The sequence below is a fragment of the Lutra lutra genome, chromosome 9, assembly GCF_902655055.1.
Source record: "Lutra lutra chromosome 9, mLutLut1.2, whole genome shotgun sequence".
Lineage (NCBI taxonomy): Eukaryota > Metazoa > Chordata > Mammalia > Carnivora > Mustelidae > Lutra > Lutra lutra.
The window spans coordinates 15119366-15146293 of NC_062286.1; the positions used below are offsets into that span (position 1 = coordinate 15119366).

At 37.3% G+C, this 26928-nt stretch overlaps 2 protein-coding genes across 2 annotated transcripts in view; both read right to left on the reverse strand.

Annotated features, from left to right (window-relative positions):
• The window catches only part of WDR35 (WD repeat domain 35), a 66023-nt gene that overhangs the window by 35773 nt on the left and 3322 nt on the right, over positions 1-26928 (reverse strand). Inside the window, 10 exon segments of the mRNA XM_047746314.1 lie at positions 6123-6183; positions 11243-11428; positions 14395-14420; positions 14423-14519; positions 18690-18781; positions 18784-18834; positions 19005-19170; positions 20052-20185; positions 24233-24361; positions 26282-26374. Coding sequence (XP_047602270.1) covers positions 6123-6183; positions 11243-11428; positions 14395-14420; positions 14423-14519; positions 18690-18781; positions 18784-18834; positions 19005-19170; positions 20052-20185; positions 24233-24361; positions 26282-26374 — 1035 coding nt within the window.
• LOC125109403 (ATP synthase subunit e, mitochondrial-like) lies at positions 8874-9290 on the reverse strand. Its single transcript, XM_047746315.1, has one exon. The coding sequence runs from the start codon at positions 9143-9145 to the stop codon at positions 8933-8935; it is 213 nt and encodes a 70-aa protein (XP_047602271.1). The 5' UTR covers positions 9146-9290; the 3' UTR covers positions 8874-8932.

Sequence of the window (26928 nt, forward strand, 5' to 3'; positions counted from 1 at the left end):
CGCAGTCCAAGTAGATATTTAAGGCAGTACGAGACTTAGAAAGTGGACAAAGAATTAGAAACCAGCTAATGGTAAAATGTTAATTGAGTAGATTACCAACTTTGGGTTTCAAATTCAAGAATTTTTACATGCTAAGTAATTCAGTATAGTTGAATCATACTAAAAAAAATTTTTGTTTTCATTATAATTGTCAAGATTTTTCTATTCAAAATAGATACTATTGTTAAACTCTAGAGGGAGCCAGAAGCCTTTCCTATAGGGGACAAGGGGTTGAACCGCAGTCCTGGAAAAGGGTAGCAAAGCCCTGGGGAGTGCGGAGTGGGATGAACTTGCACGCCAGGTCCAGGCTTTGCTCAGCTTTCTCTGACACACACACACCCCCGCCCCCCCCGCTCTCCACTAAATCCTAACACATTTGTTAAATGTTTAGTAAATTCTACCACAGACACTCTAATGCCAAATATTATGCCCTCAGTATGGTATGAAGGAAGATCACAAACTTTTAAACTATTTTCTAATAAAATACAATTTTTCTTAAGTATATAAAATTATTCCTCTATCCACTGTTTACCTACAACTAAATTATATTCATGTTCCTTTCTCTTTTTTTAAGATTTTTTTATTTATTTGAGAGATGTAGTAACAGAGATAGCAAGAAAGAGCACAAGTGGGGAGGAGAGGGAGAAGCAGGCTCCCGCTGAGCAGGGAGCCTGACATGCGGCTCAATCCCAGGACCCTGGGACCATGACCTGAGCTGAAGGCAGGCACTTAACCTACTGAGCCACCCAGAAGTCCGGTTCCTTTTTGATACATCCTAAATAATCACAATAACTAATCGTTAGCCTGATTAATTCAAAAGTAAAATGTTAGTGGTTTAATGAAAGAGTCAGACTTTGAGATTCAAGCAACAGGTACTTGCTTAACTCTGTGGCCTTAGATAAATCACTTATTCTCTCTGAACCTCAGTTTACTCACTGCAACTGAAGATGATAATAATACCAACTTTATACAGCTGCTTAAAGATTAAAGAGATACTAAACATAAAGCACAGTACAGTGCCTGCGAATAGAATAAAGGCTTACTAATCACTTCAAAGCCAGTATTTATTGAATTTTATATATATATATAATTCATATATATATTCATATTCATATATAAAAATATATAAATATTTATATATAATATATATTTATATTATATTTTATTTCTATAAATATATATTTAAATATTTATATTTTATATATATTTATATATAATATATATCTTATATATTATATTTAAATATATAAATATATTTATATTTATACATAAACATTTATATATAATATAAAATATTTTATATATATAAAATATATATACCAGTATATATTATAATACTAATTATAATTGCTAGCTATATACAATATATAATTATGTTAATATATAACAAACATACTCCATGGTATCTATTCTCACTCACACAACTACTCCATGAGGCAGGCATTATTATCTGCATGTAGCAGATGAAGACACAGAAAGATGGAGGGATTACATAACTTGCTGAAGCACACAGCTGGGAAGTGGGAGAAGGTGGGACACAAGCCCTGTTAATCTGTCTCCAGAAGCCATGTCCTTAACCACCATGCCATATGGCTTCTCATTAAGGGTTAGTAAGAATTAGATGTGGTTACTATTATTGTCTTTACCTTTATTACCTACATAGGTTTTTACAATAAAATCACATACAAACCCATGGATCAATACAAAAAACAAATACAAATGTACCTGAAACATACATTCTTTTGAACCAGCAGGTAGTAATCTCAGCAAACTCATACGGGTAGATAATCCTATCTACAAAAATTGTGCTAGATCTTCATTAAAAGATCTACCCGATCCAGGTGGATTTGTTCTTAGTTTCCTAGAACTAAACCTCCAGGGAAAAGAATCCAAATTTTAACAGAACATTTTAGAAAAAGAACACAACCAGGATAAAAGCACTCCATGTCCTTCTCAACTATTCATCATCTGGGAAAAAAAATTTCAAATATCTAGAATGTTGGGAAAAAAATTTTAAGAAAACGACAATCTCTTCAACAAATGGTGTTGGGAGACTTGGACAGCCCCATGCAGAAGAATGAAACTGGACTACTCTTTTAAACCATACACAAAAGTAAACTCAAAATGAATGAAAGACCTAAATGTGAGACAGGAATCCATCAAAATCCTAAGGAGAGCACAGGCACCTCTTTGACATCAGCCAGAGCAACTCCTTCCTAGACATGTCTCCAAAGGCAAGAGAAACAAAAGCAAAAAGGAACTATTGGGACATCAAAATAAAAAGCTTTTGCACAGCAAAGCAAACAGTCAACAAAACTAAAAGCAACCTACAGAATGGGAGAAGATATTTACAAACGTCTTATCAGATAAAGTGCTAGTATCCATAAAGTATAGTACTAGTATCTATAAAGCACTTATCGAACTCAATGCCCCAAAAAAACAAAAAGTCCAGTCAAGAAATGGGCAGAAAACATGAAGACATATTTCTCCAAAGAAGACGTCCAAATGACCAACAGACACATGAAAAAACGCTAACATTGCTCAGCATTAGGGAAATACAAATCAAAACCACAATGAGATACCACCTCACACCAGTCAGAATGGCTAAAGTTAACAAGTCAGGAAACAACAGATATTGGCAAGGATATGGAGAAAGGAGAACCCTCTTACACTCTTGGTGGGAATGCAAACTGGTGCAGCTACTCTGGAAAACAGTATGGAGGTTCCTCAGAAAGTTAAAAATAGAGCTAACTTATGACCTAGCAATTGCAGTACTAGGTATTTATCTAAAGGATGCAAACATAGTGATTTGAAGGGGCAGCCCAGATGTCCATCAACAGATGAATGGATAAAAAAGATGCGGTGTGTACATACACACACGCGCACGCGTGCACACTGGAACATTACTCAGCCATCAAAAAGAATGAAATCCTGCCATTTGCAACAACAATGGATGGAACTAGAAGGTATTACACTAAGCAAGATAAGTCAGAGAAAAACAAACACCATATGATTTTACTCATGTGGAATTTAAGAAACAAAACAAATGAACACAGGGGAAGGGAAGGAAAAATTAAATAAGATGAAAACCGAGAGGAAGGCAAACCATAAGAGAGTGAACTCCAGGAAACAAACTGAGGGTTGCTGGAGGGGAGGTGGGTGGGAGATAACTGGGTGATGGGCATTAAGGAAGGCATTAAGGAGGGCACTTGATATAATGAACACCAGGTATTATATGCAACTGATGAATCACTAAATTCTACCTCTGAAACTAATAAAAAAAATTATGCTTCCATTAACTGAACTTTGTAACATTAAGAAGCTGTAGTTACTAAGCAAGCAAGGATGTAAAATAACTTAAAACAATCTAGGAATTCACATATAAGTGAAACCTGCTTATAATATTTTAATGCTGAGGCCTGAAATAAATGTCTACATCTGTAATGTTCCCCTACTTTCTACTTATTCATTTCTCAGCCCCCTTAAAGAGCTGGTAAACTGAAACTGCACTGACATGTTTTCATCAAATTGCCTATTTCTAGATTATATGGAGGACTCAGTGCATGTGTTAGAGACCATCACTAGAAAGCCACTGACATGGTCCCACCAAAATGGCTAAAGGACAGGCACCTGGTACTTTCCAGGCACTTTCCATGCCTTCAATCCTCTGCAGATGCTGTTTTCTCTCCTTAAAAAGTCACCTGAAGAGGGGCACCTGGGTGGCTCAGTGGGTTAAGCCTCTGCCTTTGGCTCAGGTCATGACCCCAGGGTCCTGGGATCAAGCCCCACATCGGGCTCTCTGCTCAGCGGGGAGCCTGCTTCCCTTTCTCTCTCTGCCTGCCTCTCTGCCTACTTGTGATTTCTGTCTGTCAAATAAATAAATAAAATCTTTAAAAAAAAAAGTCACCTGAAGAAATACTCATCTTCAAAATTCAGGTCAAATGAAATTAAGTAGGAAAGATGTCCCTGGTGTCCTTACTCACCAACATGCACTTATCCAATACCCAGCACAAAACCGACCACACAAATGGGGAGCAAGCAGTAAGCCAGTGTTCAACGGAGTAACTGTATTTCATTATTTATTTAAATATCCTACAGCAAGTTTCATAGTCAATTTCTTAAAACTCCAGATGCCTGGTACAGGACCTGAAACTCGTTGAATTTATTTATTGCTAAATAACTGAATTACCATTTTCTATTTTCGTGATAGAAAATAAATATTTTCCATACATTCAATAAACATTTGTTATGGGGTAAGCATAGTGTTAGGTAGAGGAGATACAGAAATGAGTAAGACATAGATCCTTAAGAAGCTCAACATCTTGTGGGGAAGACAAACAAGAAAATCGATAATCATAGTGCCAGTAAAAAGCACTACTGTCAATAGAAGTGCACCAAAAGTATTTTAAGGGTGCAAAGGAAGAGCATCAAAAATGGGTACCTAACTCGTTTATGTATAGAACAAGAGTCCCATAGACTAAGCTTCTATAATAAAGTATGAAGTTCTTTTAAAAAGTTTCTATAGAGATTGTCAGGAGGAAGAGTAGGTAGCACAAGAAAAATTACACTTTCCAGAACATCAGTTGCATACTGTTTTCGATTTAGCCTCTGGTCCTCATGAAAATTTGGCATACAAGCTGAAAAAAAGGAATTTTACAGGATATGTATGAAACAAAAATGTTGAGTCCTTGGCTGGGTTTACTGCAGACCAATGAAAGAAGTGTTTGTTAAAATTTCAGCCAGCGAGACAGCAAAAAAAAAAAAAAAGTTTCGAGACTCAAAAAATAAATAATCATGCCCTCAAGTATTGGCCATTTTATGAAGGTGAGGGATTGACATCTGGCTTTATGGAAAAAAAAAAAAAAAGACTACCTGCGATCAAAATTACTTTGTGGCTAAACGTATCATCATTATTCTATGTTAGAACTTTTGATATCAAAAGAAAAAGCATATAATCTAAAGACTGACAGAATTTACATCTTAAAGACTGTATGTTTCTAACAGAAGACATTCATGTAACAAGAATCTGTAAGAATTTCAGGGAAGACTTTTAACAAGGAACAATAACATATACATGTGTGCACATATGTAAACATATAGCTAAGTAACAATGAACATAAGACATGAAGTTGAAAAGTTTCACTATATAACAGTGAGTTACCAACACCCTGAACAGAGAGCATAAAATTTTTGAAGCCAGTATTTCTCACATTTGCTTGTATCACCCAAAAAGTTTAGCAAAATAAAGAGGACAGACACTAACATTTGATTAAGATTGAATATGAAACCTAAAAAAAAAAGACGAGCTCTCAGATTCAGAAAATAATTCAATGGGTTTTCAATTTCTGAAATCTATTAACTTTTCTAATACCATATCCAATAAACTATCACACTTTAAAAAAATGTTACTTTTGGAAGTTGCAGTGAAATGGCAACAAAATATTTGGTAATGATTTTTAAGAAAAACTTAGAGTAAGACATGCAATTTTTTAATGGTGACTTTCATAGCTGTTGGCTAGAGGGAATTGTAAATCTAAAGTAACAAATGTCTTCTGAAAACAAAGTCAGGAATTTTTGAAAACTGTCCCTATTAATAGACTGATTTCATTAGAAAAATCTGGAAAGAGCAAATGCACTTTTACAAGCAGCTAAAGTGTTTTTATGGAAGAGAGGTATTTACAAGCAGTTTATTAATAATAAAAGTGGTTTAACAGCAAAATTCTTTCTATAATCCTCAATTACATGCTAATCATTATGCTGCATACCAATTCTTATACAATTATATTTCCCATTGAAAGCAAATGATGGCAGTATAGCAGTCATGAGATTACTGTGGCTTTTAGATACGGTAATCTATAATTTATTCTATTAAACAAGATACTTCTGACAGTGAAGTGGAGCATTATTAATAATTTTACCACGATAATAGGCATAAACTGGTGCTGGACTTGGCAAACCAGGAAGAACTGTCATCCTTATTTTGGAGAATAGCATTTGAATTAATAATACAATTGTTAGGTTTTTAAATTCGTGTTACAAATAAAATTTGATTAAAGAGGGAATAGACATTAACATTTCCTTACCAATATCGATATATTTGGGATCCAAAGGTGTGCCAATAGAATTACAAAGAACTAGCACAAACTGTGAACAAAAAACAGAGTATCAGAATTTCTGCTTCTTAACGATAAAGGAAACAATGCTTAAAATATCATGCTTATCTCCTTAAAGTACCACAACTGGGAAATAACTGATAAGACTGTTAAGTGCAAAGAACATAATCTACAGCATTAAACATAAAGAAACATGAATTAAAATTAAAACAAGGCTGATTCCTCAAATCAGTTCAAAACAAGTTCCAACTAATGGAACACTGTTTTTAAGAGGCCACCTAAGAAACACAAGTACACTGGCTACTTTTCATTATTATACTTCTAAAATTCCTGATCAGCTGTAACCTCAAAACTCATTTTCATCCTACATAAGAACTAATTTGTTACCGTTGCACCAAATGTTCCCATCTCGTTCTCCTCCTTTGAAGCAATATAAAAAATTCAGAAAAAATCAGTTAACTCAGAAAAAAACATAATCCAATCTGGCAAAAAATGATTTACAATGCCCACTAGTTAGCACAAACACAATTACCAGTAATTAATATTAGGGAAAATAATCAAGTATAATGCACACTTTACACCATATTATTCTAAAGTGATAATTTCATTTTTCTTACTGTTAGTCACCTTTTCTATTATCTTGTGCTAAGAATACTATTTTACTTAGATGTTCTCCTGAGAAGAATGATTTCAAATAAACCAATTCTCTATGGACTATTTACAGTCTTTCTCTTTCATTTTTCAGCTTCTCAAGTAAAACTTCTTTAATTTCATAAATATAAACTAAATGGATCTTTATGTACTGTTGGTGGGAATGCAAACCATTAGAGCCACTGTCAAAAACAGTACGGAGGTTCCTTCAAAAGTTAAAAATAGAACCAGCCCATGATTGGGGACTCGCACAACTGAGTATTTACCGAAAAATATAAAAACAAGAATTCAAAGAGATAAATGCACTCTTATGTTTACTGCAGCTTTATTTACAATAGCTAAACTATGGAAGCAGCCCAAGTCTCCATCAACAGATGAATGGATAAAGAGAATGTTGTATATCGATACATATGATGGAATATTATTCAGCCATTAAAAAAAAAAAGAATGAAATCCTGCCATTTGCAACAACATGCTTGGAGTTACAGAGTATAATGCTAAGCAACATAAGTCAGAGAAAGACAAAGACCATATGATCTCACTCATATGAATTTAAGAAACAAAACAAATGAGCAAAGAAAAGAAGAGAGAGACAAAGCAAGAAACAGACTTTAACTCTAGAGAACAAACTGATGGAGGCAGGCTGGGGGGACGGCTGAAATAGGTAAAGGAGATTAAGAGTACACTTGTCAAGATGAGCAGTGAGTCATGTGTACAACTGTTGAATTGCTATATTGTACACCTGAAACTAATATAACATTGTGTGTTAATAATATTGGGATTCAAGTTAAAAATTTAGGGGCACCTGGGTGGCTCAGTCAGTTGAGTGTCTGACTCTTGATTTCGGCTCACGTCATGATCTCAAGGTCCTGAGATCAAGCCCTGCATCAGGCTCCATGCTGACAACAGAGTCTGCTTGAGATTCTCTCCTTCTCTCTCTGCCCTTCCCCCCTCCCCCCCACCACCCCCCTTCCTGCCCCATTCACATGCAGGCACACAGGCTTCTCTCTCTCTCTAAAACAAATAAATAAAATCTTTTAAAAATAAAATTAAAATTTGAATGAAAAAATAGAAGAATGTTTAAAAAACTTTCTAAGAAACTAAAGGACAAAAATTATATCGAAATATAATTTATTATTCCACTACTTAAAATAAGCTGATTTACTGCCATAAAGTGCCACAAATAACTTGAATTTTTTAATCCACATATAATCTACATGCTCAAGGTTAAAGAATGAAGTAGTTCCATAAGACTTCTTACTAAAAAACAGAAGTTCCTCCCAACTTCCCATTTTCTGCTCCCTGAAGTAACAACTTTCAACTCCTTTAACTCATCCTTTTAATATTTACCCACACAAATCTAAGTAATGTGTTTATGATGCTAGGTCTTGTTTTGTTCAGTTTCAATCTGGGACATTCTCTGACTTCCCACTATCACAGACAGGTATGTAACTCTCTTTCAGCCCCCTTCCCAGCACCCAACACAGGGGCACACTCCTTTGCCTCCAGCTTTCCACCTACCATTTTGTTAGATCAGAATTTCAGGGGTTAATATGGTATTACACTCCAAATAAAAAGGCTCTATTTAATTAAAAATCCACTTAATTAAAAAATTCATTTAAAAAACATCACTTTGACTATGTAAGTGTTATTCATCGCTGAGTTGTAAGTGTGTCACAATTTATTCTCCTTTCAAGTGCATTTTGCTTTCCCTGCGGTTGGTAATTGTCTTTATTTTTTCTCTTTGCTAGGTTCTCTGTATTGATTGCTAACTTAAGTCCCCTCTTAAGGGTTCAACCACATTAAGTGTTCTATTAATTTCATCTTGAGTTTCCTCTGGAACCATGGGACATGCTGTCATCTGATGACACCGCAGGCATGCCACACACTGTCAGCTGGTACCACTCTTCACCATTGCTCTCAGGTTACCAATTTCTTCCTCTTTCTTGGTCTAGTCCTCATTCTGATTGGCCATATCCTAAAGTAACTAAGAAAGCTTGGAAGGTAAATTTTTGGTGACCTTGTACATCTAAAAATGTCTTTTGCCTACCTTCATTTTATTTTATTTTATTTTTTTCACACAACACAGAAAGCTTTATTCATCCACACCATTCCACAGAACGGCAGGCTCACTTTAGTATGCTGTCATCTTGGGCTACTGCCAGTTCTCTCTCAATCCATTTCTGTTCATCCTGTTTCTTTTTCTCCTCAGCCACTCTCCTCTTTTCCTCTTCTGCCCAAGGTTTCAGGTAACCTGAGCTTGGTTCCATAGGCAACTCCAAGAAATAGGCAGAGTAGTGACCAAGCTTGATGAGCAGAGAGACAAGCACGGGCGACATCATCTCGTTCAAAACCTTCACGCCAGAAGGACAATCTGCCTCCCACCTTCATTGTAATTTATAGTTTGCTGAACATACAGAATTCAAGATGGGAAATCATTTTCCCTCAAAATTTCAAAAGCAATTCTCCAAAGTATCGCTATTGACAAGTTGAATGCCATGATGACATCTGACCCTGGGAAGTCTGTCTTTCTGAAAGCTTTTTTTTTTTTTAAGATATTTATTTATTTGACAGACAGAGATCACAAGTAGGCAGAGAGGCAGGCAGAGAGGGGGGGGGGGGGGAAGCAGGCTCCCTGCTGAGCAGAGAGTCCAATGCGGGGCTCGATCCCAGGACCCTGAGATCATGACCCGAGTCGAAGGCAGAGGCTTTAACCCACTGAGCCACCCAGACGCCCCTTTATGAAAGCTTATGAAGGATCTTTCTTCCCCCAGTGTTCTGAAATTTCACAACAATGTGCCTTGATGTGGAAATATTTTCATTCACTGAGCAAGGCACTTTCAATCTAGAAACTCAAGGGAAATTTTCTTGGATATTTTCTTCAGAATCACTCTCCTCCACTTTGCCTGCTCACCGAACTTCCAGGTCCGGTCCTCTGACTTTTGTATCTATTCCCTCATGTTTTCAATTTCCTTGTCTTTTTGTTCCACTTTACAGGAGTTTTCCTTCATTTTATCTTTGAACTCCTCTGCCAAATTTTTCATTGCTCTTATCATATTTGTAATATCCAAAAACCTCCTTTTCTATAGCGTCCCTTCCTTTTTTTTTTTTTTTTTTTTTTTTTGCATCCCTTCCTTTTTATGGATGTAGCATCTCTTAACTCTAGGAAGATACTCTGAAATGATTCTTCCGCATTGTTCTTCTCCCTGCAGAGTCTCTGCTTCCTCCCAATCCTTTTCTCCTTGTGTTTATTTCTTTGTGTCTGTTCAATGAGATGCTTTTCTCAAATGTCTGATAATCCTTGTCTATCTACTTCAATTTAAGAGAAAGACACTGAAAAGCTATTTGGAATCTATTTGTTTATGAGTGAGCCCCATGACTCTGGTCTTCACAGTAAGGTGATGGGGCAGGGATCTTTCCTTGGGGACTCCCCATAGGAGTAACTTTAAGAGGTCTTTTCTCTTGAACGGGTCAGATTCCTCAGACAGGATTCTTTATATGCCTTTTTTTTTTTTCTCTCTCCTTCTTGCATAATCTCTAGTACTTCCAAATTGTTTTCCCCATTTGTTTCTTTCTCTACCAGGTACTATTAAGTCTGTCTTGTCTCTTCAGGATTCTGGGATGAAAACCAGTTACTTCTTTGCTTTCTCCATTGATGACTTGGGATTCAGCTTTCTTAGGTCTGCTAGGTCATTACCACTAATCCACCTACTCTTCAACCTCCAAAACTATGTTGCCAGTTCCTCTCCCCTTTCTGGTCCCTATGGGCTTATGACTTTTTAAAAAAATACCGTTATTGTTGTTTTGTGTTTCAGGAGAGAACAGAGCCAAAGGTGGCTGTTCAAACGGCCTCCTTAAACTAAAAACTCTATACTTCTTAATGGGATAAAATAATCTATAACCCAGCCAAGACAATGGTAACCCTTTTTAAAAAATTTATACGCTTCTGCAAATATCTGAACTGTTTAGCATACTTTTAAAAAGGCATTATTTACATTATTTATTTTACACTCTGAGACATTGATTTTGAAAGCACTATAATTCCAAATAAAAGTATATTTCTCAATGTCAAAGCTACCCAAAATGTTATAATGGCCATCGTTACATAATTTCTTGAGCATTTATACTAGACATCTGGATATTCATTTTTTCTTGTGGAATTTTAACTTGGAAAAGGATTATGGCACTTGAAATATATCTTAAAAGAAAAAAGCTTCCGTACTGAACTGGTCACTATGAAATGCTAATGGATTCTCTGACTGGAGGGAAAAAAAAAAATGGGACAGAGAACCAACGGAGCCACATAATTTTTCAAAACAGAGGTCTAGACAGACACGGCCAGTAGACCCAACACTCTGCTGTACCTACCAGTACAGAGGCTATGCTGGAAAAGGTAGAGGCCAACCCATCTTAGTTTTAACACAGAAGCGAACACCCACCTGAGGATGGTTTTCATCAGCTTTTGTAGCCAAAATGCAGAAATCTCCACAAGTAGTAATCGAAATGAGACTCTTCACATATTTAACATATTTCTCATTATTTTTCGTATCCCAAAAGATAACACAATACTCTGGACGATCAGGTCTGGTATAAGCATAAACGACAGTGTTTGAGCAATAACCCCACTAGGAAGAAAGGAAGGAGCAAAGGACAGGAGGGAAAAAGAGAGGGAGAGAGAGAGAAAAAGAACATTTAACACTGTTAAAGAAAAATCTTATTATATACTGTAAATATGTGGTTTTTTGATGCTGACCAAATATCTTCTTCAGGAATAGAAGATAGAAGGACTGAACATTCACCTTAATACCTTTTCTCAGTAAAGTCACAACAACAACAAAGATCTAAAAGTAATATAGTTATCAAACAAAGAATGTACTACAAAAATAAATTTATTTTAACTTTCCTTATTTTCATTTGTAAGATTTAAGCTTCAGTGGTGAAAATTTCAGATTTTTCAATAGTCATTAACAGCTGCATGGGGGACAACAGGGAAGAATGATCCCTATCAAAAGTTTAAATTCTGGGTCCCCAAGCCAAAATTCAAAAACAGATGCTTTGCTTTTTTTTTTCCCCATCCACATTTTCTACATTTGTTTTCACCAGAGTAACATGTGCACATAGTTTAAAGTCAAATAATTCTATGTGGTTAATTTAAAACAAAAATAAAATGCAGACCCCGCTGACTAATTTCCTCCCAGGGGTAGTCCTTTACAACTCTGAACTTTGACTGTTTTGTTATTTATCTCCATATCATACACGTATTGATGGTGGAACTTACAGAAGATAATGGAACTTCTTTCTCTTGGCTAACTCTCCCAAAATATTCATACCTAATTTTTAATAAATCAGAATTCAGAACTGATATTATTATGACTGTGTTTACTATTCAAAACTAAGGCATACTTATTTTTTATACCATGATTATTTTTTCAAATAAACTTTTTACTTAAAAATAATTTTAGATTTATACAAAAGTTACAAGGATAAGGGCTCCTGCGTGGCTCAGTTGGTTAAGTGTCCGTCTCTGGATTTCAGCTCAGGTCATGATCTCAGGGTTATGAGATCGAGCCCCGTGTAAGGCTCTGCACTGGGTGTAGAGCGTGCTTAAGATTCTCTCTCTCCCTCTCCTTATGTGCCCCCCCCCACTACTCGCACATGCTCTCAGTCTAAAAAAAATTTTTTTTGAAGTTACAAGGATAATACAGAGTTCCCTATACCCCTCTCCCTATTGTTAACATCTTACACTACTGTGGTACATTTGTCGCAACTAAGAAACCAGCACTGATCCAGTCCTATTAACTAAACTTCACACTGTATTTGGATTTCATTAGTTTTTTTCTTAATGTCCTTTTTCTGTCCCAGAGTCCTATTTGGGATGCATTATATATAGTGTCAGATCTCCTTAGACTCCCCTGGGCTGTGATGCTTTCTCAGTCTTTCCTCCTTAATGACCTAGACGGTTTTAAGGAGTACTGGTCAGGTATTCTGCAGAATGTCCTTCAGTTCAGGTTTGTCTGATGTTTTTTCCTGTTTAGAGTGGGATTTTCAGTTCTTAGCGAGATCATCACAGAAGCGAAGAGCTCTTCTCATCTGCAACATCGGGGGTACATGAGATCCATGTGACATCGCTTGATAATGCTAGCCTTGATCGCCTAGACAAGGTGGTGTCCGCTAGGTCTCTCCTAAGTGACTTTCTTTTTTCCCCTTTCATAGCCTGCTCTTCAGGAGTGAGTCACTAAATGCAACTCACGTTCAAGTTAGGGAAGCAGGGGACTAGAGGGGGTAGTATCTAAGTAATTCGAATACTTCTGTAAGATTTGTTTCTTCTCCTCTGTTTATTTATTTAAATAATTATTTTAGATCAGCTCTTGCTTATGGACATTTATTTTATAATTTGGCTTTATAATTTGGTTACAATCCAAAGTTACATCATTTATTTTGTTGCTCAGGGTGTTCCGGTTTTGGCCATTAGGAGATCTCCCAGGTTGGCTCTTGGTCTCTTCGATATGCCCCATCCTGCTGTTTTGAGCACGTCCTTACTTTCTGGCACTATCAGAGACTCCAGGTTCATCCTGGACTTTTCCCTTCCCAGTCCTAAAATCAGACAGTCCTCTAGGGTGGTTTGCCTTTAAAAATGAAGTAGGTTTTCCATAACAAATATTCTTAGTAGTTACCAGATTGATGAACCTCACACTTCCAAATTTGTTTTGGGTCAAGTGTTAAATATAAGATAAGATATTGATTAGTATTGGGGCACCGGGGTGGCTCAGTCAGTTAAGCATCTGCCTTCGGCTCAGGTCAGGATCCCAGGGTCCTGGGATCGAGCCCTGCATCGGGCTCCCTGCTCAGTGGGGAGCCTGCTTCTCCCTCGCCCACCTTCCTGTTTCTCTCTCTCTCAGAAATAAATAAGTAAAATATTTTTTTTTAATATTGATTAGAATTATGCTATTTATTCTCATTTTCCCCCTTCTGATCCATTCCCTCTCTCTGATCTTCTTTATCCTGCTGTTCCCTGGAGACTGATTTCCATGAACTGCAACACGCAGGCTACGTTGCCTTCCAGTTTCCAGGTGGGTCCAGCCAATAGAAGGCACCAGCAGGTAGAGAGTTGGGCTGAAGTATTTCCTCCCCAAAAGTGTTTCTACCCAGCCAGCCGGCAGAGGCTGCGCTCCCGCAGGATAATTCCTCTCGCATAGCCACAGCTCTAGTGGGTTTCAGGAACAATACGTTCTTATCTTGCCCACTGTTGCTAACCCCTGGATGCCTGCACTGTCATCCCTTACTGGACCCATTAGCCATGCCCGGACATCTGTAATAAACCCTCCATCAATCTCTCTTCAATTATTCCTTTGAGTGTGCCATCTGTTTCCTGCTGAGACCCTGACTGTCAGGAGTATTTTATTAATTTTGTATAGTATTCTAGGAAAGTTTTCAGGTTCTAAAGTCTTTACACTAAAAACATCTCCTTTCATCTGGTGTCTAAAATAAAGTGGCTGCAAACACACACAAGAAACATACATTATACTTAGAGCTGTAACAGAATTCTTTACTAAAAACAGCTCTTTTTTTAACAACTGCTCACAATACTCACCTTATAATCAGGTCGAATGTTTGCAAATATATAAATGAATCAACAGCTAGTGCAATTTTCAGTCCTCCTCCTTCCCAAGACAGCGCAGATATCTGCTTTCCAGGAACTTTCAAAGTGCCTAAATGCTGAAAAAATAATTATGTTTAATCTAAAGTATCACAATTAAATAAAATATAAATTACCACCAATTACTTCATAGGAATTAAAGGTGTTATAAAAATTATTTTGGGAAAGGTCACTACTCACTTTAAAATCATTTTCCTTGAATTTTTATAATGAAAAGCGTACTAATGATAGGAGAAATTTACAAACAAAGTGAAAGAATTCAGTATTAAATTCATCAAGTCTAAGATGCCAGAACCTAAATATGCATATTTATGTACCACTCAGGGAAGAATAAAAACATTGCTAATTAAAATAGGATAACTTTGATATAAGACACATTCTGATTCTGGAGTTTTAAAAAATTCTGCTTCTTGGGGGCACCTGGCTGGTTCAGTGGGTGGTTGTGGGTTCGAGCCCCATGTTGGGTGCAGAGATTACTTAAAAAGAAAATCTTTTTTAAAAAATTGTGCCTCTCAGAATGAATGAATTATTGTGGTAGTAAATGCACTCTTTTTTTTTTTTTTTTTTAAGATTTTATTTATTTGACACAGAGAGAGGAGACAGCAAAAGAGGGAATTCAAGCAGGGGGAGGGGGAGAGGGAGAAGCAGGCTGCCACTGAGCAGGACCCCGATAGGGGCTCAACCCCAGGACCCTGGGATCATGACCTGAACTTAAGGCAGACAGACACCCAGGCGCCCCTGTGGCAGTAAACGCGGTCTTTAAGTCTGGCCTCTTTCTCTTTCATGCTCCACAGCCAATCAGTCACCAATTCCTATTGCTTTCGCTCCCATCTTCCTCCTTCCCTGAATGAACTATGGTAATGGCCTAACTGCAATCTTTACCTCTTATCTCTTTTCTCATTCCCGCCTCTACCACCCCAAGTTCAATATTCGTTCTATCGTCACAATTACCTTTCTGGAACACAAATCCAATCATATCTTATCCTGCTTTAAAACAAATGTTTAATAATTTTTAAAAATCAACAGCTTCCCCCCATCACATTCTTTAGCAGAGTATACAATGCCTCTTCCCATCTGGCTCAAAACTATACTCTTTGGCTCAGTACCTCACTATTTAGCCATGATTCCTGTGTTCTCCCTCATGACAGAGCTACTGTCCCTCCAAACCTTTGACTGGATAATATCCCTTCTGTCTGAAATCTTCCTTTCCTCTCCCCACGCCTTCCCGGCCTTACTCTCCCTTGTCCTCCTGGAACATGGTCTCATCCTCCAAAATGCAACTTTAATATTGTTTCCTGCCTTCTCCTTTCCTTCTACAGGTCCAGAAAATTCAGAAAGTGAGCTACCAGAGAGCACTAACTTATATTCATAACTCATATTCACATTTATGTCCCTATCCCTTAATGGACTGCTTTGGTAAACAGGTACTCAAAAATATCTATTAAGTAAATAAATGTATCATGCATTCAAATTAATATCTTCATATGTAAAGACATGCTAGATACTTTTAATTATGATATCAAACCAACTCACAGTTTTTAATTTAACATAATAGCCCATTTTTATGGCTAAATTAACAAGTGAATAAATTAATACAAAGACATTTTAATGTGGCCATGAAAAGAAAATATTGTAAATCTATGCTTTTTGACAGACCCAAGAATTTTAATAAATCATACTGGTATCCCTTGTTCTTTTTTTTTTTTTTAAGATTTTATTTATTTATTTGACAGAGAGAGAGAGAGAGAGAGAGATCACAAGTAGGCAGAGAGGCAGGCAGAGAGAGGGGGAAGCAGGCTCACTGCTGAGCAGAGAGCCCGATGCGGGGCTCGATCCCAGGACCCTGAGATCATGACCTGAGCCGAAGGCAGAGGCTTAACCCACTGAGCCACCCAGGCGCCCGTATCCCTTGTTCTTAAGCAGATATGCTCTGAAGTAGGGTTTAATGTATTAAACTCCATTTTGCCAGGGAAACCGATGGGGGTAAAAATGTTTTAATCTAGGAGGGTCCGCTCTTATCTGTCCTGCTGCCTGCATGAAACCAAAAGGAGCGAGCAAGTCCTCCCAGCAGCACTCGTGGTAGTGATGAGCCTCGCGGGGAGGAGAATAAGGCCAGCCAGGTGATGGCAGCACAAGGAGAGAAAACCAACTTGCAGTAAGTGCTCACTAAGCGCTGGGGTAGGCATTTCCTCATTCTGACCTCCTGTAATTATTACGACGGTGCCATGACATTAACCTGTATTTCAGAACACAAGTAAACTGAGTCTCAGACATGAAATAAGTTCCCCAAGTGAGACAACACTGTGGAAGTGGAATTCACAACCAAAGCCAGGCCGGCCCAACAACAAATCACACGCTACGTCACCCCCTTCCCTGGCTAAGACCACAGTATAAAAACCAAAAGACTCAGGCCTTCAGAATCAAAAGCAAATTCTTCCCTGACGTTTCCTTAAGCTTAAATCTTTAGATAATAACTTCCTTCCAAGTTACTTCCCCTACGTTAATAACATAGATCCAAAATAAGTCCCCTATATATTCACTCATTCAAAAAAAAAAAAAAAAATACTAAGTGACTAATTTACCCTAAGGAATTATGCTAGATACTTTTAATTACAACCATGCAAAACCAACCAACAGTTTTCAATTTGACACATAACACACTGCTTTGCAAGATAAAACAAATAGGCCTTAGAATCCATGTTTTTCTATTTTAAAAAAGGTTGAACTAACAAAAATAAGCAGACAAAATAATATAATGATAAATAAGCTAATGGCTGACAAAAATAACAAAGAGTATGAATTAAGAATGAATTCAAATTTCTAATAGTTAGGAACCTTGAGAACTACACTCCTGTTTTCTCTTAGGTTTTAACAGCTACCAGAAATATAATTAGCTGGCAACATACAATCTATTCTCTACATCACATTCTACTGGACATTTTGAGATATTGATTCAAAAAATGAGCTGATACCATTTCTTACTCTCACAGAAATTACTAAAATGTATTTTAAAATATTAAAACAACCGGGGAAGGGTTTTGTGTAGCAATAACACGTATTAATGAAGTCTGTGGTGAATTTACAAAAACCAATAGGGACTAAATAGAGTCAAGAAACAGAAAATAAAACAGGTAAAAAGTTACTTAAGCTTAGTAGTAAGTTCTCACTTTCCAAATTCTTTAAAATTCACAATATATTAATTCTCCTATTTGATATTTTCTAGTAGTTCTTCAATAAAATTCTCCTTAAAAATTAAATTCATTAGGTGTCCCGGGGTGGCTCAGTAGGTAAAGCAACTGGTTTTGGCTCAGGTCATGGTATCAGCTTCCTGAAAGAGAACCTTGCTGTGGGCTCTGGAGTCAGCACAGAGGCAGCCTGTCCCTCCCTCTGCTTTTGCCCCACCTTTTCTGCCATGCACATTCTCTCTCAAGTAAATAAATAAATAAATAAACTCTAAAAAAAAAAATGTAATACTACTACTGAGAAGGATAACACATGCATTTATGAAAATAATGCTTTTATTTTAATGTAGCATCACTTAAGATTAGTTATTAAAATAAATTTTCTTAAAATAGTTGGTTATTTATCAACAAATTAAAACTGCTGGAAGTCTGAAGGAGGGAGGGGCGCCTGGGTGGTTCAGCTTTTCACTGGTTAAGTGTCTAATTGGTTAATTTCGGCTCAGGTCATAATCTCAAGGGTCCTGGGATTAAGCCCTGCATCAGGCTCTGCACTCAAGGGAGTCTGCTTGGAATTCTCTCCCTCTGCCACTCCACCAACTTGCATGCTCTCTCTCAAATAAATAAATAAAATCTTAAAAAAAAAAAGTCTGAAGGAGAAAGAGACAGATAGGTATGTTTAACATCTATCAGAAATCACATTAAAAATCCAAACTATTAACCCAAAACAATGAAATTATATTAAAAACAACTGAAAAACCAGCTAGGAAAAAAGATGCACATTCAGATCACAGAGAAAATATTCTAAATAACTACTGCACAGCGATTTCTTAGGTGAAACAGCTCATTTTCTAAATGTACAGAGTATATTTGATAACATACAACTATCAAGACTTGCAAGTGAGGATATTATTCAAAGACAAGACGCAGGATACTCTATCGTTTTTACTCAAAAAGACCCTTTCCAAAAATATGGCACGTTTACACCACCACCTCCATTCTTTTTTCCCCTGCCTTACTCACTACACAGGAAAGGAAAAAGACGTCTACCTCACCAAATGGAGTGTAAAACTGCACCGTGTTCACGTCTTTATCCTGAGTGACAACCTTCTGGGAGCCCGCCACAGCCAACACGCTGCCATGTGGTTCCACTGGATACTCACCACATACATGCCGGTGTCGATTAAGACAGGATCTATTCAAAAGAAAAATAAATGAGGTAATTGTGGTAAAACACTTAGCCTACAGAACTGTATAATCTTCAGAACAATTTTAAAACACTTTTTAAGTTCTCCACATTAAAAAAAAATAAAAGAAAGAAAGAAAGAAAGAAAGAAAGAAAGAAAGAAAGAAAGAATTACATACTTTGGTCATTCTCGTGCCTCATGATTTGGCACCGCCCATTGTCAAAACAAATCGCCAGGCAGGGGCAGTCTGGCTCCACGTAGCCTTCCGTGCCGTGGTACCAATGAATCCCGGCAATACTGATCGCTCCAGTGACGTTCACCAAGCAATTCAGTTTCATTTTCATCTAAACAGAATCGGGTTAATAGTTCATCTTTTAAAACCCGTCACCTTAGGGTATTGTAGAAAGAACACTGAAAGTGGGATTTAAAAATCTGATTTCAAACGCCAGCCCTGTGGCTTACTGATTTATCAATCCTGGGACAAACCGCTTCAACTGAGTTTCAGTTTTTCCCTCTTGCAAAATGAGGATTAAAAAAAAATTCACAGAAAATTTATGAGACTAAATGACAAGCGGTATATGAAAGTACCTCAAAAAGAGCGAAGCGTCATGGAAAAGTTGGCTATTATCACTTCCACCAATAAATAGATTTCTGTAATGTCCTCAGCCTCACGACAAACAAAAGTGCCCCATAAGTAAGATCAGAGATCAAACACAGCTAAATCCCACAAGCCCAAGAGTTTTTCTTGAGATCATGCTAGGTGAGTCTCTTCTATTTTGCCTGCTTCCCAGGACCTGATCTTTTGTCCCTTACTGTTGAAGTCTTCCATTCTTTTTACAAACAGCTTTGAGTAGTTTGCTACAAAAATATCATTGGAAAAAAATACATATATATCATTGGTATCTCACGTAAACTTAGGCTTCTGCTATTAGAAGACACAAAGATTAAACTGTACCACATTCAACTCATTACCCCTCAGCTTCAATACACTGAAATCTTGTCCTTCCCAGTTACCAAAAATTCCAAACTAAAAGCACTAATTTACCTTGAAGTGACCTAGTCTCTTTTAATTAAGAAATCTAAATGATTGGAAAAAAAACTGAACTGAAGACCTTCTTGATGACACAAACCATCATAATGAATGCATATACATATATGAATGATACATAATCACATAAAATGGTGTAACCAAAACTAATGAATATATGAAAATATATGCACTTACTATAAAATTCCCCTGATTATCATAAATATGTATTTCTCCATTTGCCATTCCAAAAAGTAGGATTTTACTATCTGCAGACCATGCTACATGGCATAACTGTATACCCTTCAAGTCTTTTCCCCAAATGCGATTCCCTAAAATAAAACATAAAACATAAGTTCAAGGTCATGATTCTTCAATAACTGCCCCCAAAATCTGTTTCCCTGAAGAGAACTCACATTCTTCATAGCACAATGTATTTGCTCAACTTATGCAGTCAATAAATATTTACTGAGCACCTATCATGTGCCAAACACCCTACTAAATATTTGAAATAGCAGCTGTTTCCAACTTTCCCCCTTCTCTTCAAAACTCTAATCTAGGACCTTACTCCCAATTAGCAGGTGAATTCATCTTCAACCCTGGAAAGAAAATAAAAGCTTTCAAAAAAGAAATCCCTCATTTCCACCTTCAAACATTCAGGACAAAACTGAATCCACAATAACCCTTTCTGCTTTGCCCCCCAAAACAAAGTAAGGGGTGTATCTCTAACCAGACACCCATCTAGGGTGAATCCCTCCACCTCCTTACTGGTCTAAGCCCTTCCTAGCTTTGCAAAGATCTATCTCCACTGATTATTCACATTTTCTCTTACTCTTCTCTCCAGGCCCTTTCGTACAAGTATTTAAATATACTCAGATCTATCCTTCTTCGAAACTACCACCTCAAATAAAAACAAACAACAAAACAAGGAACATCTCCCTCAACCCCAAGTTCCCTTCTAGCCACTACCCTATAGCTTCTTGAAAGAGTTCACACCTGCAGTCACCACTTCCTCACCTCCCACTCAACCCTGAGACCAACCCAACCCGGCTTCCACCCCATACGTCCACTGAGATGACCTTCAGGAGGTCCCTAATGGCCTGTTGCTAGGTCCACTGCAGGCTTTTCTTTAACCACCCCTTCCCTCTTACTTGGTTTCTGTGCATTCGTTTACTCCTTTATCTCCAACACTTACGTTGCAGGTTCTTATTCCACAGGTAGCTCCTAGGTTTTTCATCTATTCCAATGGTTTAAATTACCATCTATATGCTGGTGATTCCCAAAAGTATGACTCTAGCCCAGATGCACACACGTAGCTATGGTGTGACATATTTTACTTGGTTGTCCTACAGCATGACAAAATCAACATGTCTGAAAATGAAATGTTCCCTCACAACCAGTCTTTCTCCCACATCCCTTTTTTTTTTTTTTTGTTTAGGATTTTATTTATTTGACAGAGAGAGAGAGAGAGAAGAGGTGAGCATAAGCAAGAGGAGTGGGAGAAGGAGAAGCAAGCTCCCCGCTGAGGAGGGAGCCTGATATGTGGCTCCATCCCAGGACCCTGGGATCATGACCTGAGAAGGCAGACACCTAACCAACTGAGCCACCCAGGCACCACTCCCACATCCCTTATTTTAATGGCATCGGCATTTGTTCAGTTGTCAAAGCTAAAAACCTGGCTGTTACTCTAGACACTTCCATACCCTCATCCCCAAAATGATCAATAATGATGCCCTACCTATTCTACCTCCTAAATATCTCCTGCATATGTCTACTTATTTCCAGCCTGTTTGTCACTACCCTGGTTCAGCCACCATCTACCACCACCTCTCACCTGAATCACCATAGTATTTTCTTTTCATTTTTTTTAAATTTTATTTTTTATAAACATATATTTTTATCCCCAGGGGTACAGGTCTGCGAATCGCCAGGTTTACACAGTTCACAGCACTCACCATAGCACATACGCTCCCCAATATCCATAACCCCACCCCCCCTCTCCCAACCCCCCTCCCCCCATCAACCCTCAGTTTGTTTTGTGAGATTAAGAGTCACTTATGGTTTATCTCCCTCCCAATCCCATCTTGTTTCATTTATTCTTCTCCTACCCCCTCAACCCCCCATGTTGCATCTCCTCTCCCTCCTATCAGGGAGATCATATGATAGTTGTCTTTCTCCGATTGACTTATTTCGCTAAGCATGATACCCTCTAGTTCCATACACGTCGTCGCAAATGGCAAGATTTCATTTCTTTTGATGGCTGCATAGTATTCCATTGTGTATATATACCACATCTTCTTTATCCATTCGTCTGTTGATGGACATCTAGGTTCTTTCCATAGTTTGGCTATTGTAGACATTGCTGCTATAAACATTCGGGTGCACGTGCCCCTTCGGATCACTACATTTGTATCTTTAGGGTAAATACCCAGCAGTGCAATTGCTGGGTCATAGGGTAGTTCTATTTTCAACATTTTGAGGAACCTCCATGCTGTTTTCCAGAGTGGTTGCACCAGCTTGCATTCCCACCAACAGTGTAGGAGGGTTCCCCTTTCTCCGCATCCTCGCCAGCATCTGTCATTTCCTGACTTGTTAATTTTAGCCATTCTGACTGGTGTGAGGTGATATCTCATGGTGGTTTTGATTTGTATTTCCCTGATGCCGAGTGATATGGAGCACTTTTTCATGTGTCTGTTGGCCATCTGGATGTCTTCTTTGCAGAAATGTCTGTTCATGTCCTCTGCCCATTTCTTGATTGGATTATTTGTTCTTTGGGTGTTGAGTTTGCTAAGTTCTTTATAGATTTTGGACACTAGCCCTTCATCTGATATGTCATTTGCAAATATCTTCTCCCATTCTGTCAGTTGTCTTTTGGTTTTGTTCACTGTTTCCTTTGCTGTGCAAAAGCTTTTGATCTTGATAAAATCCCAATAGTTCATTTTTGCCCTTGCTTCCCTTGCCTTTGGGTGAATCACCATAGTATTTTCTAACTGATACACCTGCCCCCTATCTTTCTTTCCTCCCTCCAGTCTTCATGTTGCAGTCACAGAGATGCTTCCAAAGAACAAAGGCGATCACCCTGCTCCCATTCTTAAAACCTTTCTTTGGCTCCCCAGTACCCTTAAATTTAAATCCCAACTCCTCACATAGCTTATGATCTGCATAATCTGGCTTCTGCTAATGTCTCTAATTTCATCACACACAACTATTCTCCTTTTAGTAATATACTATACTGACTCTCAAAATTTTTTCAATACTCTAAACATGGCTAAGTTCAACCCCTGAGGGCCTTCTTAAATGCTACTTCTTAGGCCTAGGACACTCTACAAACCAACCTTCCTGGTGCCTAATGCCTCAGCACACATCACCTTCTAGGATGCCTTCCCTGATCCCTCCAAGCCTGGGTTAGATACTTCTACTGTATGTTGCTATATTTTCCCAGTCTCAGCACTTACCACCAGGCACTGTAATGCCTGGTTACATATCCATTTCTCCTGCTCTAGATCTGAAATATTTTTTGTCATACCTAGTGCCTAGAACTATAGCTGTGACTTTGTAAGCTCTCAGAAGCATTTGTGGAATAAATGAAGTTATACTAGAAAAAAACAAATGGAAAAATGAAATTCATTTTCAAATAAATTCTCTAGAGAGTTCCACATTAAAGTAAAGGTACAGACTCTCAGAAGCCCCAGTTATCTAAATTTAGTTATCTAAATAACTAAAATTTGAAAAACACAGGTTTTAAAGCTATAAAACACAAGTAACAATAACATGCTCAGGTCTCTTAAAAAATGACCAGATGATCACTTTACAACATATAAAAATATCATACCATTATGCTGTACATCTAAGACTAATGTTATATATCAATAATATTCAATGGTTCAATTTTTAAAAAATAACCAGAGACTGTTACATCCCTACATACTTTTTGAAACTAAGATCTACGTATTTATAATAGCCTAACAAGTATAAAATGAAGTATAACTAGGCAGACATATTTAAAATAATCCTGAAAAATTAATTCACTCTTTTTTCAATGCCACTCTAGGACATTTTTTAAAAATAGATTTTTTTACTTGAGTATACATAAAAATATATGTTTCTTAGGGGCACGTAGGTGGCTCTGTTGGTAGAGCCTCAGACTCCTGATCACAGGGTTGTAAGGTCAAGCCCCACTCTGGGTGGAGGGTTTACTTAAAAAAATTAATCTTAAAAAAAAAAATAAGTGTTTCTTGAACATTATCAAATTGTGTAACAACTGTGTTCTCTTTTTATGTTTATTTTTGTCAGAAAGCTAACATATAATTAATTCAACCTCTAAAGACAAAAATGCCAACCAAATCTTGATCTTAGTTCTATGTACAACAAAGCATTACCATCCACTGAACCGACGATCACAGCCCCGTCTTCGTACACAATGCAGATCTTCTGTCCGTCGGCGTTCCAGCTCATACTTCGAACCACTGATTTATTTCTATTATTGATCATCTCTTCATACCAAGAGCCTTTTTGCACAAATTTTTAAAAAAATTACAAGTCAAAACTTTCACGTAGTTGAAAACATTCCATAAAACGCACTGTGGGATAAATAACTGCAAAATTTTCTACAATCTGAAACGTTAAGCTATAAAACCTTCAAATCCAAAAATAAATAAATAAATAAATAAATAAAAAATAAAAAATTAGCTGAGGCCTTGACCAACAACTGCTTCAAAGATTATCACAGAAAACACAATAAACGCCCACATTTTCTCTCTCTCTTCCTTCCTTTCTATTCATTAAAAAATAAAACTTTATTAACTTTTGACGGGTCAAAGTAACTGATTTTTATCAAAGCCTAAAACTTCAGATGATAACCAAGGAAAAAACAAAATAACAATAATTTTATATGCATGCATAAGCTCTCTAATGACTAACTATAAGCATATTAAATACAAGTACATTAGGTAAAATTCTAAGCCTGTTTGAAAAAAATTTTTCAACAGTTCAAATCACTTTAGTGATTTCACACCAATAATGCAGAATGATAAAAAACATTTTTGCACACAGAGCTGGAGTGACAGGTCTCAAAATGTAACCGAATGTGAGGCAAATCATAAGCTTATTTTGTTTTGCTTTTATTTTTTTACCACATTTTGGTATCAGGGATTCTGGCCCTATAGCTAACCAAATTATCACATAATTTGAAATAAATAGTCGAGGAGGGCATTATCAGAGTCAGGATTGAGGCCCAGAAAACACCCACTTTGGAAAAAGTTTACCCTAATCTCCTGTACTCTCATATTCTACTCCCTGCCCAGACATACACATGCATACATAAACTTTGAAAACATAAAGAAATTCATGTACAGTATATATTTTTTAAAGATTTTATTTATTGGGGCGCCTGGGTGGCTCAGTGGGTTAAGCCGCTGCCTTCAGCTCAGGTCATGATCTCAGGGTCCTGGGATCGAGTCCTGCATCGGGCTCTCTGCTCAACAGGGAGCCTACTTCCCTCTCTCTCTCTCTCTTTCTTTCTCTGCCTGCCTGTCTACTTGTGATCTCTCTCTGTCAAATAAACAAATAAAATCTTTAAAAAAAAAAAAAAAAGATTTTATTTATTTATTTGACAGAGGGAGAGAGAGAGATCACAAGTAGGCAGAGAGGGGGAAACAGGCTCCCTGCTGAGCAGGGAGCCCGATGAGGGGCTCGATCCCAGGACCCTGAGATCATGACCTGAGCCGAAGGCAGAGGCTTAATCCACTGAGCCACTCAGGCAGCCCAGTATATTTTTTAATTAAGAATTTTTAAATGGCATACCCTGAATATTTTCAAAACAACACACAAAAACTAAGGTAGACTTCTCATTTAAAGATGATAGCTACAGGCCTCGGAGATCATGTATTACGCATTATTTTCTGGTAATAGTGATAGACCTAAATTAATCCTTCTCTTGCTCTCTCGTAGGGAAAAGGTACAAATCATGAGCCAGCCATCAGAGTTAAGATAAAATCTGTATCCATGAAAGAAAAGGAAGCTAAATGACTCAATAAAGAGAATGAATTATTGCCCCTGACTTCTTAATAAATGTTTTTACCCACTGAACTAACTCTAGTCACTGATCACACAGAGAATAATTCTTATTGGAAACCTGGGGGAGGGGAGCTATCTCAAGTAGAAACTATCCTACTAAGGGCCTAAGTTCATTTTGGAGATAATCAGCAGTCACCTAGTGCACTTTCCTCACACAAGGTCACAGTTCAAACAAGAAATAAAGTTAAAAGGAAAAGTAGGCAGCAATAAATCCAGAAATATTCCCCTGTGCGGTCAGGATGAATTCCTGCTGCTGGTTAAAAGGAGCCCGTTTCAAATATGTTGTTCCCCCATGCAAACACTGTAACCCAGACTCCGATCTGTGAAAGGTTCCATAAGTTCTCCTAGCATACCTTTATATAACATCCAAACAATGATAAGCCCATTTTGATCACTGGTTGTCAACTTCTGATACTGTTCATTCCATGTTACGACTTGAACAGAACCTAAAAAAATTTATAAAACAATTTAGAAACTTAAAAAAGGCTACAATTTCAAATTTGTATTTTTATAATAAACACCAACAGCACGTTCAAATCAACGCGGTTCCTACGCAACTAGCTACTCTTTAATCAATCACTCAAAAATATTCATAGGATGTAGTCACTATTGTCGCTCATTTCCCACAACATGTGATACTAATTTTCATGTCTGTTCCTATTTCAGGCCAGCAAAGGCACCTATTACAGTCAGATGCAGGAGCTTCCATTTATCTGATGACAGAAACAAATTTTTTTTTTTTTGACAGAAACAAATTTAATTAAGATTTACCAAGCTGGACTGGCTCCCAAGGATATTAACACCCAAAGGACATCATACAAAGTACTTGAATTTTTTTTTTTTAGGGGGATAAGGGGTTGTTTGTAGTTGGTATATGCCCTAATTTCTCTTTTCCCCCTTCTTGTTTTCCATTCTATTAGTAATACACTCTTTTTTTTAATGTTCAGTTAGCCATTGTATAGTACATCACTAGTTTTTGAAGTAGTGTTCAATGATTTCG

What these genes read in the sequence shown, in the direction of transcription:
- LOC125109403 (XM_047746315.1), bottom strand. Translation starts at nt 9,145, where the DNA reads ATGATGTCGCCCGTGCTTGTCTCTCTGCTCATCAAGCTTGGTCACTAC.